This window comes from Talpa europaea (assembly GCF_964194135.1).
Source record: "Talpa europaea genome assembly, chromosome: 13".
Classification (NCBI taxonomy): domain Eukaryota; kingdom Metazoa; phylum Chordata; class Mammalia; order Eulipotyphla; family Talpidae; genus Talpa; species Talpa europaea.
The window spans coordinates 38,664,550-38,679,771 of NC_140080.1; the positions used below are offsets into that span (position 1 = coordinate 38,664,550).

A 15,222-nucleotide genomic window follows, 5' to 3' on the forward strand; every position below is an offset into this window, starting at 1 on the left:
ACTAGAAGGCCTCCCAGAACTCAGCAAAACTGTTATATTCACAGTTATCGTTTATTATAGTGGAAAGATATTTCATTAAATTCAGATGAAAGGGCACACAGAGCAGAGTCCAAGGGAGACCAGGAATAAGCTGTCAGTTGTTCTCTCATATAGGAGTTGTGCACACAGCACTCATTTCTCCCAGCTTCAATGCATGACAACATACATAAGGTATTGCCAACCAATCACCCAAGACTTGATGTTTTTGTTGGGGTTCAGTCAAGTAGGCATAACTGAACTCCCATGTGCTTGACCTTAGAATCCAACCCCTCTAGAAGTCAAGGTTCTACTATATGTCCCAAGTCCTCAATCAAAAATGATACTGTGTGATATTGTGACATATTGTAACATACCTGGTGTGTCCCAAGACCTTAGGTAAACAGTTTCTCTGATCAGAAAGAGTTTATCAAGAGCTTCCAGGTTCTCTCCCAAATCAAGGGCTTAACCTTTCATTGGGCTATGTCAGGTTTGGATAATATAGACTTGCTGAGTTTACTGTATAGGTTGGTGTTAGTTAGTATTAACCCCAGTCTGTGGATTTTCCAAACTAAGGATCAGTAAGGTTCTGTAATTTGGCTAAAGGTGTGAAAGTCAGAATGCCAGGCAACATCCTACTTGATGCTAATATCTGTGTTCTATTGTACCCTAAGTTGTCCTTGAACAAGTAAAATTCATTATGAAGCAAAGAAACACACATAAGTATGACCTCAAATTTGAATGGCCAGATTTAGGGGTTTCCATTTAGAGGGTCACAGTAGAGTCTTTTGCTGATCTCAAGCCCCAAGCAGCAGATGACCTGGGGGTTTCCAAAGCCAGAGAGATCTGATCTTATTGAGTAAATGCTGGTAAGCTCTCTTCCTCACCAGAAAAATAGAGAAATCAGTACACAAGAACCCATCAGCATTTTATAACATACACTCTCTGGCCCCCAACAAATCTGCTAAAAAAGGATTGTCATGGTAAGGAAGAAAGGTGACGGCTTAGTTGGCTAAGCAGCAGTAGGAAGTTAGGATCTTCAATAGTTAGGTGACCCTTTGTCTTACCAGCAGAGTATAATCACAGGGAAGGTCACATTTACCTTACTTAGCATTCCCAAGGCATGTTCTGCTATTCCTGCCAAATGGTCTAGATCCAAATGCAAAATCACATTAGCAGAATAAAGTTTCTAAGATGACAGTCAGCAAAGAAACCTTTATGACTTTGTTTAAGTCAGTGTTTATTTCAGTATGGAACTCTTTTTGAGTGTGTGCAGCAATAAATAATTAAAATTCAGGATGCTTTGGAAAAGATGACCTAAAGTCTTTTATTTTCCAGTTCATGCCAATAGATCTGCTTTCAAATAATCACTATCAATAACACTTACTAGCCTCATATGCATCCTTTTCCTCCAAGAATGGAAACTCCTGGATGTTTCCTAATTAATTTACAAATTCATCCATTCGTTGAGCATTTATTAAACACTTGTTTGTGCCCAGGGCTTAGAAATAGAGATACAGAGGTGCTTCAGACACAGATCCTGAATTCCCCAGCAAACAATTCATGCCCTAGTGAATGGTAAATTGAGCCAAAGGCCAAGAGGGTTTTCCAGACCCCTCTCTCCAATGATGGGCAATATTGTGACCAGATCAGAGAGGTAAGCAATCAGTTCAGCATATTGATTTGGGCCGCACCTGATTCCAGGAGTAGAGAGAACCAGACCAACATTTTTCTGAACTAGGAGGCATTACAGTGAAGACTCATTATATAGGAGCAGGCTGGGTCCCCTCTCCTCCTGCCTCAACTTTTTTGTTTGTACATGTCACCACTATAGTAATTCTGATTCACTCAAGTTCCTTTTCTCTTATCCTGCAATCTGTCCACATTCCTCCTTCACTACTTTCAAATTATAGGCTCCAGGCTCATTGGCAACCTATTCATATATTTCATTATTTTTGTTATCTCTGGGTTTTTAATATGTTTTAGTCAGGACTTGTTCAGTTTTATTGTCAGAAAACAATTCCAGGTAGTTTCAGTGATAAGCAGTACATTGGGAATATGACCTCATTTGCGTGAGAATCATTCAGGCACAGCTGGATCTAGGGGTTCAGATTTTGTTGTTGAGTCTAGTTAAAGTCACAGAAAATTCTAATTGGCCCTATGTGGGGTATATGCCTGCCCTTTATCAAGTCCTATACCCAGGGATTTCGGTACTGTAATAGGCCAGTGTGGGCCTCAGTGAGTGGTGTGACCAGAATGAATGACACGCCCATTCAAAGACAGACAGCAAGCAGGTGGTTCCTCCAGAAGGGATACTCAGCACAATCTTACTAATACAGAGAAAGACTACAAAATCATTTTACTACCAATGTCTCTGCATGTCCCTGATCCCTTATCTCTGGGTTCTGTGTGTTATCACATCATCAAAAGCATGGCCCTCATGCCTTTCGCTCCTACTGAGAAGACAAATAACAGATAAATGATAAGGACTTAGAAGTCTCAAGACATTTGACTCTCAAAGTTTTTAGACACATGCAAGCTTCTGTTGGATTATCTGACTTTTTGAAAACACCAGGAAAAAGAGCTTGGTAATCAACAGAATGTAAGACCTCCACACCCAGTTGAACCCCATTCTCCCTCCTGCCCACACCTGCAGAGACATAAAACAATTGTGGCTGATAAAAGAAGCTATCATTGACTATACGAAATGGGTGATCGCTGGCCTGGACTTTGCAGTCATTTTCTCTCGAGAAAAACTTTGCGCCTCAACCACCTGACTCTCTTCAGATTAACTATTATGTGCTTAACTATTATGTGAGGGCTCTAGGGTTCAATAACTCATACTAATATAGCCAGCCTGCAAGCAAATTGCATGCACTATTCAGATTTTAATTGCAAAACAGAGCCCCAAATTAGTTTTATGATGGAAAAAACATTTTAGGTGAGTTCAGCTGGATGAGAGACAATGAGGGTGGGAGAACGACCAGAGCTCTGAGGTCACTGAGCCTAAACCCCTCGGGGCTGCCATCCATGGGCTGTGTGACCTAGCGGGGTGTCACTGAACGTCTCAGAACTTCTGTTTCCTCATCAGTAAAATGGGGTGATACTAAATACTTCATAAGATTTTGAGACAACACAAATGAGATAATATGTGGAAAGTGGTGTAATGTAGTGCGAAAATGTAAGAAAATTTTCTGTGGCTTGCCAGAACCACAGTAAACATTACTTTCCTTACCTTCTTCGGATTCATTCCTCTCCCTCCCACCTTCTCTCCACTCTCTCTCCTTTTCTCTTCACATCCTTTTACTCCCTCTTTCCACCATGGAAGCCAGTATTTCCTGTAGGAATAAATGTAGGAGAATACCAGGGGAGGGATTTTACAGAATCAAAAGAGAGAATTTGAAAACAATCTTCTCATTAAAAATAGAATGTAGGGCCTCCCCTGGTGGCACAGCAGTTGAGCACTGGGCTGCAAAGCTGTCTGCAGCCTCTGCAGCGCCAGTTCGATCCCCGGCCACCCAGCGAAGGTCCCACATGGCACGCAGACCTCTCCTGCTGCCCGCTGCTCCCCCCAGCAGTGTACTTCGGTCCTTCTACCTGTTCTGTTCCCCTCTCTGGCTCTGGTGAATTCTCTCACCTTCCCGCACTTCTGACTGTACCCAGTACTTGTATAAATTAATTTTTAAAAAAATAGAATGTAAACTAACAAAGATGTAAGAAAACAAAACATTTAAAATATAAAATTAAAAAATAAATAATGAAAAATAGAACATTCAACACACTTCCACAACACTTACCTAGACTGAGGGGAGATGCTAAAACAGTGAAGCTGGTCAGTACTGTCTTGGGTTTCAAAGTTTCTGCATCTTCGAAGAGGTTTAAGTATTTTGTGCAACTTTTGTTTAATCCGCTTGCTCAGTGGTCACTAAAATACATAAGCCACTTGCACTCGAAATGTCTTCCAGAAAGGAAAGGGAGAAAAGTAACTTAGCCATTGTGTAAAACATATCAAAACTCCATTTTTGCTAGAATAAAATTCAACTCAGACCAGGGGAGTGTTTGATAAAAATGTAGCTACTTAAATCTCACTCCAAGAGATTACAGTCAAATCAGTCAGGGATGGTGTGGGGTAAGGAAAAGTGTCAGGCTTTTCTGCCCTCCCGCCATCAGGATAGATGATGGATCCTTGCGGTCCTGAATGCATGCCTGATGGCGGCACCTGGAGTAGGGTGTGGGCATAGGTAGATGGGATTCACCTGGGCTTTTAAGGGCGGCGTCACGGGGACGCCAGCAGAAGTCAAAAGAGAAGCCGAGAGAAGGCCGGAGAGCCCAGAGTGAAGACCTGCTGGGGGCTGGGAGGCCTGCCAGCCTCCCGGCCCCCCAGTCCCCCTGCCTGCCGTGTACCTGGTAATCCCAATGAAAACCTGCAAAACCACTGAGGACTCTGACTCCTCCTTCACCCGGTCTGCTGGATCCTAGAAAACCTGCACTGTGTCCAGTCCTGGCCTCTACAGATGGGGCCCAGGAATCTGCATTTTGACATCTTCCAGGTTTCTGATACAGGTGGACTGCTGTAGGGGCAGGAAGGACACAGTGCAGGTTTTCTGATCCAGCAGACTGGGTAAAGGAGGAGAGAGTCCTGAAGCCCTCAGTGGCTTTTCAGGCTTTTATTGGGATTTACTGGGTACAGAGCAGGCAGCAGTGCTGGGGGGCCGGGAGGCTGGCAGGCCTCCCAGCCCTCAGCAAGTCTTCATTCTATCCGGGCTCTCCGGCCTTCTCTCTGCTCTCCTGCTTCTCTTTAGGCTTCTGCTGGCGTCCCCGTGGCACCGCCCCTAAAAGCCCAGTCTCAGCCCAGGTAAATCCCATCTACCTATCTATGCCCACGCCCTACTCCAGGTGCCCGCCATCAGGCATGCATTCGGGACCACAGGACCGTCATCTATCCTGATGGTGGGAGGGCAGAAAAGCCTGACATTTTTTACCTTACCCGACAACCGCAGACTTCATTTTGAGAAACACTGCAGAGCCAGCAAGGCACAGAGCAGGTTCTCTATGGAGACTGGTAAAGGAGAGTCACGGAGCCCTCAGTGGCTATTTCAGACTCTTAATGATCTTTCTACACCATTTATAGTGAGGCAACCAGGTGCTGGGCAGGCAAGGGGGCGGAGGGGCCAGCAGGCTGGCAGACCTCCTAGTCCCCAGCGAATCTACTCTCTCTGGGCTCTCTCTGGTGTAATCTCAGCGTGCCTTCCTCTCCAGTAGCCGCTCCTCCACCGTCTGCCACACAGGCCTCTGCCCCCCTATATGCTCTTCTCTCAGCTCAGGTGAGGTCATTTACGCATGCCCACACCATACTCCAGGTGCCTGTGATCAGACGTGGGTACCCCGAGCCCACACTCCCAAGCGCCTAATGCATCCAAGGCCGCAGGTGATAGCCATAGTGGTCAATGGCTCAAAAGTCTGAGCAGGGCCTCCCCAGTGGTGCAGCGGTTGAGCCCTGGGTTGCGAAGCGGCCCGCAGCCTCTCCAGTGCCAGATCAATCCCTGGCTGCTCCCCGGCCACCGGAGGAGGGTCCCGCATGGCGCGCAGACCTCTCCTGCCGCCCGCTGCTCCCCTGAGCAGTGTGCTTCAGTCTTTCTGCCTGCTCTGCTCCCCGCTCTGGCTCTGGTGAATTCTCTCACCCTCCCGCACTTCTGACTGTACCCAGTGCTTGTAAAAATAAATAAATAAATCTTTAAAAAAAAAAAAAAAGTCTGAGCAATCTTCATCTACCCTACACACTGACTTAATGGTTATGGGTTTGGGCTTAGGGATAGATAAACCTGAACTCAAACCCTAAATCTCCTTTTTAACTTCATGAACTTGGGCAGCTCTGATCCCCACTTTTCTAGTCACAGGTTGTTGTGAGGACTAAATAAAATACATAGCGGAGTGCTTGCTCGAGAAAGCAGCTAAAGCTCCAGCAGTTGCTCTCTGTGTTCCACACAGCAAAATTGAAGAGGGGGGCGGAGGAAGAAAGCCAGTCTCAGTAAGGACATTCCTAAAAGTGTCCTTTGACCATTAACCATTTGCTTATCCCATTGGCCAGAACTTAGCTGCTAAGAAGGTTCAAAAATGTGATCAGGTGGTCCTGTACCCAGAAAAATGTGATTTATATTACAAAAGAAAACTGTGGAGAAAGGAAATGGAGGAGCAACTATTGTTCCCTAGCATATTCCAGCCTAGGAGTCTAGCAGGTTCAGATCATTCCCCAGAAATCTGTTCTCATCTTGCTTCCACCTGCATGTATCTCAGGAAGGAACATCATCTCCAAAAGGTAGTTGCATGGTTGGCTGATCCCACTCAACTTGACTTTTTATTTTGTAAAGGTTAACAAAAGGTTTATTTACAAGGGAAGGGGGATGAGGAAATGTACAACTCAGGGAGAAAAGTGGGAGATAAATTCTTAAATGCGTCCTACCCATTCCACAGACCTGGAATCCCAAACGACCCACTGAGACCAAACCTGCCTGGCCAAGAGCACAAGCCAAGTGTGCCCAACCCCACTAACATGGCTGGTTTTTATTTACAAACAGAGAAAATGGCTGCTTAACACCGCCTTTAGGTCCTCGCCACTTCCCTTTGGGGATTTTATTTTTTCCTTTCTTTAATTTCTTTTTTTTTTTTATAAATTTTATTGTTATATTCCCCATACAATTGCAGCCCCCCCATTCTGACCCCAATCCCTCCCTTTGGGGATTTTAAAAGGACAAGTTTATTAGGAAACGGAGAAAGATAAAGAGAGGCACCTGCATAGTCGCAGGCGGGCAGCAGAACCTGAACTCAACTTACATTTTTCCTAAATTCCTACCATACCTTTCACTTCTTGTACCTCAGCTTCATTCATTTTCTTTTTACTATCTTATTTTAATGAGCAATAAAATTATTTCATTGTAGAAAAATTATTTAAAAAACCCACTAAGCACTTAGTGGTACAATTTTCTCAATATTCAAAAATCTCACCACTTAGAAATAACTACTCTTAATGTTGGTATATAGACATCTAGCATTTCTCCCTGGTAAAAATATAGGTACATATCTCTAATGAAAGACTGATCTAGCTGTTTCTAACCTCTCCTGTTATATTTACCTATATTATGAGGAACTCCCGGTGTTATTAATTATAGATCAACATCAGCCATTGTAATGACTGCAGAGTTGTCCATTGTGTTGGGTATGTCATAATTTATTCAGCCAGTTCTGTTTATATCCACAGCATTGTGCTAAGTCTCCTATTACACACATCTTTACTCACTTGTCCACCAGTTTCCTGAGGATAAATTGTTTCCTTGTGGTTTTCTCGCTCCTTGGGCTCACCTTTCTGGATCTAGCAGAAAAGCACTTCCCTACTATCCCTTCAGCAAGATGCTATTTGGGTCTTATCTCTACCCCTAAACTGCTTGAAATTCTCTTTCAAGCAAACATTGCAGACTGAGAAGTTTCTTCAAGAACTAAATTAATGCCTCATTACATCCCCCTATGAACAGCAAAGTTACCCCCAGGCGAGGGGATGGCTTCATCCCATTGCTGACAAAAGCACAAAATAAAACAGTCCCAGATGACACTGAAGGACTTGCTATTAAAAGCAAGTTTCTAGAACTTTCAGTTGGCCAAGTTGACTTCAAGCAAAACCAGAAGGAGGCCTGGTGTGGATAAGCCAGTTTCAATTAGCGGGAAAAATTCATTTGACTGATCTGACAAATGACGATTATTTAGCTGATATTTATTAATTGACAGTGGATGTCTGGTTAAGTGTTTCTTTGTCTCAATTGCGCCCCCTAGAGATACAAATAATTGGAGATTTACATTTTCAGGAGAAGGCTGAGAACAAACTTTCTTGCATCATTCTCTTAGAGCACTTTCTATTTTCAGGGAGTCCCACTTCCATTTTCTTTCCATCAGCACTAAGGAGTAAGTAGAACTGACATCATTAGCCTCCACTATGGATCATTTAATGTATTGTTTATCAAGCATACACTGTGTACCGTGCAATATGCTAAATTCATGGTGAATTTTATTTATTCTATGCAATGACCTTAATGAGGTAGGCATTCTATTATTACTCCATATAGTAAGTGAATATGGTTTAAGAAAGACTAAATAAACTTGCCTATGGTCACACAAAAGGGAGGAGGTGTAGCCAGAATTCAAAATCAGTATTCAGACCCCAGAAAGAGCCAATGACTCACCCAAGTTCATATAGTTGTGGAGTCAAGTACAAAACCCTCTTCCCAGTACAATGACAAAGAAAGGGGCTCTAGAAGCAGGTAGCCTAAGTTTAGATCCTATATCTTCTATTTCTCAGCCATGTCACCTTAGCACATTACTAAAACACTCTGTGCTTCAGTCACCCTGTATTAGAAATGGGGATAATGAGCATCTGTCTTGAAGGGTAAACAAAATGGTCCATGTATAGCACTTAGCATATAGAAAGGGCTCAGTAATTAGTCTTCAATGCAATTCCTTCTGTCCCTCCAGCCTCTCAGCTAAGTATGTGTTTTGTTGGTCTGTGTCACTGCAGGTGCCTCGAGCAAAGGCCTTATGCAACTACCGAGGGCAAAATCCTGGTGACCTCAAGTTTAATAAGGGAGATGTCATCCTCCTCAGGAGACAGCTCGATGAGAACTGGTACCAGGGGGAGGTGAATGGAGTCAGTGGCATCTTCCCCGCCAGCTCCGTGGAAGTCATCAAGCAGCTCCCCCAGCCGCCCCCACTCTGCCGAGCCCTCTACAACTTCGACCTTCGAGACAAGGACAAGAGTGAAAACCAGGACTGCCTGACCTTCCTCAAGGTGAGACTCTGGGCAACCCAGAGAGACTTGGCAGAGCCTGCAGTTGTTTGCTCACTATTTCCTGATTTTTTTTAAGATGATGATGATGATGATGATGATGATGATGATGATGATTTACTTTATACGTAAATGTATACAGCAGTTCCTCGAGTACCAGCTTTTCATCCAATGTCATTTCATTCAAAGTCACTTCATTACAATGTTGCTAACAAAAAAAAAATCCTGGCCAAAGGTGAACAATATTATGTTATTCCAGGATCTGCTTTCATTTTTTGTGGCTTTGTTTACAGTCAGTTTCCAAGAAACTATCAACAGTGTTAAGTGAGGACACACCATACATGTATGTACATATGTATGCATACATATGTAATGTGTGCGTTTAATTCTGGCTACATGGACATGAAGTCACCAGAGAAATATACAAGCTTGATAGAACTCCTTAAACCTTTCTATTGCATTTATAAAAAGAGATATTCACACATATGTTTGCTCATGCTACAGCTTTGAGTAAGTTTTTCGCAGATACTAGAGGGGCAGCATGGACAAGTCATGCCCCCTGCCATTAGGCAGCATAGTGGGAAAAACAGATGTATGGACAAAAACATACAGTGGGAGAGCATGTGGTGAAAAACCAGTTCCTACCTCTCGATCACGTGAGTGTAGGGTATTTTTGCTCACCAAGTTATGATCACCTAATTCTCCTAATTTACTACATTCAAATTTGTTGTAAATATTGTATTCAAAATATTCCAAACCCACATGATAACATAATTATACCTTTATGCATGAATAACTTCTTACAAGATATATTTTACAAGCACATTAATTACCCTAAGATTTCTTTTGCCTCTTTTCAATGCGTCACCATTTGCAAATAACACTTCCACTAAAGTCTAGGCTACTTTAACTCTGTATTCTGAATTTATTATTTCATAAACATTCAAATTCTCTCCTAGAGACCAAATTTGAGGTGATTTTTATTCTTTGCTACTTATGATAAGTAGACCAAATTAAGTACAAGAAGGCACTGCTACAAATAGCTCAAGAAAGGTCTTTGTTTTGTAAAACATTTTTTTATTCCAGCACTACCAGAAATGTGATTGACTCGGATTCTCTCAAACTAGATAATCTCACTGTCCTCCATATTTTGAAGTAACAATCTTCATTGTTGCCCCAGTATGTCAGAGTCTCCTAAGGAAGATGATTCTTTAGCCTGAACTGCAGTTTATGCTCTCACTTCATCTAAAGGAAAGGCAGGGCCTTCCTGGTGGTGCAAAAGGTTGAGCACAGCACTATGAAGCTGTCCACAGCCTTTGCAGATGAGTTCGATCCTGGCCAGCCAGGGAGCTACCCACATGGCGCAGCAGACCTCTCCTGTCTTGCCCACTGCTCCCCTCAGCAGTATATCTCAGTCAATCTGCCTGTTCTATTCCCCGCTCTGTCTCTGGTGAATCCCCTCACCCCGCTGCACCTCTGGCCTGTACCCCAGTTCTTGAATGCATAAATAAATAAATAACTCTTTTTAAAAAATAAAAATAAAGGAAAGGCAGTTCACTTGCACAACCATGTATTGAGTATTTCTCTTGTGCCAGATACTGAGCTCTGAGGATACAATGGGGTACTCCGAGGAAGAAGATATAGGCAGGAAGCACTATCTAATTTTTTGCCCTTCTCTAGGAATTTGCAAACTAGGACACTTCCTCCTCTTTCGTAAATTAGTAAATTAGTCCATCCATGTGCCAAACTGGCTGCCAGGGATAAAGTGATGAGTCACTGCCCCTACCTTCACAGAGCCGCCAATCTAGTGGAAGGGACAGACACATAGATGGAAAATTACAAACAGAACCTGATGAATTTGGAGACATGTGCAAAGCTGAGAGCACACTAGGAAATTTCATGGTCTTCCTAAACTCAACGTGTCCAAATTAAACACAAGATCTTCCCTCCCAAGGCTACTCCTTCTTAGTGTTTTCTATCTCAGTAAATTGAATGGTTTATACACATTCATTTTTTCATGCATGCATCAAGAGTATTTATTGTATAACTACTAGGAGAGAGCCACTGTATAAGGTGGTGGGGACACAGAGTGAATACAACAGTGACAGGTTTTGCACACCTGGAGCTTATAATCTGATGGGGTAGACAGATGTTACAGAAATCGTATTAAGGATAGAGAAAGCCAAGAAAAGGTATAATGCAGTAATGAACTTAGATTTTCATTCATCTAAATTACTGAGAAGTATGGATTAGAAGGTCAGAGAGGTCAGTGGGTGAATATTCAGGTTTCGATTGGTGCACAAGTGTGATGTGAAAAGGTGTTCCTGATAAGGTATATTCATTCAGAAATCAAAGTATGACTATGTTTGTATGAACTACAATAATAGGTTCAATAGATGGATAGTGCTGGGAGTCAGGACAGTGGTTACTTCTTGAGAGATGATAAGAAAGAGCATAAAGGAAACTTCTAGGTGCTAGAAATGGTCTGTAACTCTTGACCTGGTTGGGGGCTGTGTGGACTCGTTAAAATTCATCAATCTTGACATCTAAAATGTATGTACTTTACTGTTGGAATATATGTGTGTTTTTGGAAAAGTTCCTTTAAATTAGTGTATTCATATGTGTATGTTTTATCTTCATAGAAAGGTATGGGGGCGAGGGGGTGTTAACCAAGGTGCTAACAGTGCTTGCATCTATACTGTGGTAGAATTTTTTCTTTTTTTTGTTTAGCTATATTTTCAAATGTGTCTACAAATCTATATGTCACCTTTTATAATAACAAAAATTGAAATAAAAAGTCACTTTGCTAAAGCTTGATACATTAAAAATTGAATAGGCTGAAAAAAGCATTCAAAATTAGATGAAATTCATTCTTCATTTTGCTGAGCTAAACATCCACCATCTTATGGCTTCCATCTTGATATCGCCATCAGATTAAATTAAATAAATATCCTACATTTTGTTGGTGATGGAAAATTCAGAATTCTATTGGATTCCATTGATACTCCAATTTATTTCTTCACCTCTTATGGTATTGGAGACCCAAACACTGCCCTTTATGCAGGAAGAACATTTCATTTAATAGGAAGATTTTGTAAATAAGTTGCATAAGGGTTGTACTCCTGTCACCTTATACCATCTGGGACTCAGCTTGATCTGCACTGAAAGCTCACACCACCTGAAAACTGGGAGTGAGTGATGATTGAAGACTTTCTCTCTTTCAGGATGACATCATCACTGTGATCAGCCGAGTGGATGAAAACTGGGCAGAGGGCAAGTTGGGAGATAAAGTAGGCATCTTCCCAATCTTGTTTGTAGAGGTACGTGAGTATCAAGTCTACATCCCTTTTGAGATTATTCAGAGATGTGCCAGTGATGCCAGAGAGCAAATCTTTTATTATATGAAGTAAATTATAGAACGAGTTAAAGTCTCTAAAGAGAAAATACCACAGGATAATTCGCTGTTCTGGCAAAGTGTGGGAAAATGGGCCTTTTTAGTCTACTGATGGGTATGTCAATTAGTGCAATCTCCCATATCAAAACTCAAATCCATATCAAGGACATTAAAAATGCACATCTCATGGGTCTCCCTGGTGGCCTAGGGGTTAAGTCTCAGCACTATCGCCTCTGCCATCTGAGTTCGATACCAGGCCAGGGAGCTGACCCACATGGCGCAGCAGAACTCTCCTGTCTCGCCCACTGCTCCCCTCAGCATTGTATTTCAGTAAATCAAACTGTTCTGCTCCCTACTTTGTCTCTGGTGAATCATCTCAACCCCTACACCTCTGGCCTGTACCCCAGTTCTTCGATGCAAAAATAATAAAAAAATTTAATTTTAAAATAAAATGCACATCTCCATTAAGTTATTAATTCCCCATCTGAAAGTTTATTGTAAGGAAATATTAAAACAAATGCACAAAGATATATATACAAAATGTACAAAAATGTTCACCAGAGCATTGTGTATAATAATGAGAAACCATAAATAACCTAAATATGCAACAATATTTTTATGGCTATTTATTCAACATAATTTTATTCAACATAATTCAACATAATTTTTAATTATGGTAATGTTGACCTACATTTCATTGGTACATAGTTCTACTCTACAATGTTTGACATTACATTTTAACTGTATTTCAGCATTCATTCGTGAGTCTTAATAAAGAGGTAAAACATGTTATCACCAAATTATCACCAAATAAATAAATAAACAAAAATTAAGTGATGGAAAAATCTATGCTCATTAAAAATAGTAACAATAGGGCCTCCCTGGTGGTGCAGGCAGTTGAGCGCCGCACTGTGAAGCTGTCCGCAGCCTCTGCAGCGCAGGTTCAATCCCAGCCGGCCAGAGAGAATCCCACATGGCGCAGCAGACCTCTCCTGTCTCACCCACTGCTCCCCTCAGCAGTGTATTTTGTCAGTCTGCCTGTTCTGTTCCCCACTCTGTCTCTGGGTGAATCCTCTCACCCTCCTGCGCTTCTGGCCTGTACCCCAGTTCTTGCATAAAAATAAATAAATCTTGGGCCTTCCCGGTGGCGCAGCGGTTGAGCGCTGGGTTGCGAAGCTGCCCGCGGCCTCTGCGGCACCGGTTCGATCCCCGGCTGCTCCCCGGTCACCGGAGGAGGGTCCCACATGGCGCGCAGACCTTTCCTGCCTCCCGCTGCTCCCCTCAGCAGTGTGCTTCGGTCCTTCTGCCTGCTCTGCTCCCCGCTCTGGCTCTGGTGAATTCTCTCACCCTCCCGTGCTTCTGACTGTACCCAGTGCTTGTATAAACAAAAAACAAACAAACAAACAAACAAACAAACAAACAAATAACATGCCTCTATAAAATAAATAAATAAATAAATAAATCTTAAAAAATAGTAATAGTAAAGAAGAATGTTTAATATCATAGAGGATTTGGTGTGAAGAAAGGATGTTTATGACTTACTATTAACTAAAATAAAGTTTAATGGTTGCAAAGTTTCAGATTTAGAAGTTGAAAAAATTCTGGAGATATCTGTCATGGCCATATGAATATACTTAGCACTACTGAGCTATATATTTAAAAACGGTTATTATGGTAAATTTTATATTATGTTTTTACAACAATAGAAAACAAATGGAATTATATGAAACTAACTTTATGAATTTGTGTGTGTGTGTGTGTAAATGGATAAAAGACTAGAAGGACATTAATAGTGATATCACTACATGGTGAGACTCTAGAGAATCTTTATTTTCTTCTGCAGACTTGCATATTACAAATCTTCTGAAATGAGCATATATCACCTCTGTTTCTTTGTGTTAATTTTAAAAAAGAAAGAACCCATGCCAAGCTATTACTTACTTCTCCAGAATAATAACATCACCTAGAATCCCTAAACTCATCTTCAGTCCGATCCTAGCTTGAAGCAAATCATTTCAAACTTAAGGAGAGGTTTCCCTGATTAACTGATTTTATTGGGTGCTTACCAGGCATAAAGCATTAAAAGTGAGCAATAGGGAACTATGAAAAAAGTAAAAGAATGCTCCCCGCCCTCTAGAAGAGTGACATGAAAACAGAATAGAGGTTTAAGGGGAGAGAAGCGACCAGTGCTTCCACTAAGATGAGCCAAAGCAGGCTCTGAAATGAATGGTGTGTCCAGAACACTGCGCAGCTTTCAAGGTTCTCTCTGCCCACCTCTACTCAGCCATTTGAAGGGACGAAAAATGAAATAGAGGCCCAGAGGAAGAGCCCAGAGAGGCTGATCTTACTGTCTCTAATTAATGAGTCTCATTCCTAGTGCTTTTTTCTTATTCCAGACGCCCCTTCTTTTATACACATCCAATCTTCCTACCTATTCAGATTGTGCTCATTTTATAAGGCTGAGCCAGAAATTCACTTTCTCCATAAATTTTCAGCAACTCATTCAACTCCCCATTGTCGTTTTCTTCTCTGAAAACCTGATGTGCGTGTTGCTGGTACTTCACAAGCTAGTCTAACATGAACAAGGTACTCTGTAAATATTAGCTTAATCAGTAAATGACTGAAAAAATATTTGGGAAGTGGTTGTGGATGGACTAAGCAGGAAAAAATTTAGAGAACAAATTATTTGGTGTAATGCTCTATACATAGTCATTCAACTAATTTTTCATAGCACCTGCTATGTCATCTCCTGTGCTTAAGTCTAAAGGTATGAGACAGATACAATTTATGAATTGTAAAGTCAGACATTAATCAAGTGGAAGTGTGATAAATGATGCAAAGAGTAAAGAGAACTATTGGGAGGAGGAAGGATACAATGTGGGATTTATCTAGGTAGGGGATTGGCAAATGCCTCTCAAACCAAGATCTGACAGATGATTAAGAATTATGTAAATAAGCATGGAAGGAAGGATGTTTTAGAGAATGG

The 15,222-nt window shown here is 41.7% G+C and overlaps 1 protein-coding gene across 3 annotated transcripts in view; it reads left to right on the forward strand.

Moving 5' to 3' along the window:
• SH3RF2 (SH3 domain containing ring finger 2) overlaps positions 1-15,222 on the forward strand; it is a gene marked incomplete at both ends in the record, with an annotated part of 118,542 nt that overhangs the window by 38,762 nt on the left and 64,558 nt on the right. For 2 of the 3 annotated variants that reach the window (XM_084252737.1, XM_084252738.1), the window contains 2 exons: positions 8,576-8,845; positions 12,067-12,162. In XM_084252737.1, coding sequence (XP_084108863.1) covers positions 8,576-8,845; positions 12,067-12,162 — 366 coding nt within the window. The remainder of the gene's footprint in view (positions 1-8,575; positions 8,846-12,066; positions 12,163-15,222) is intronic. The other variant, XM_084252739.1, reaches the window with a different exon arrangement.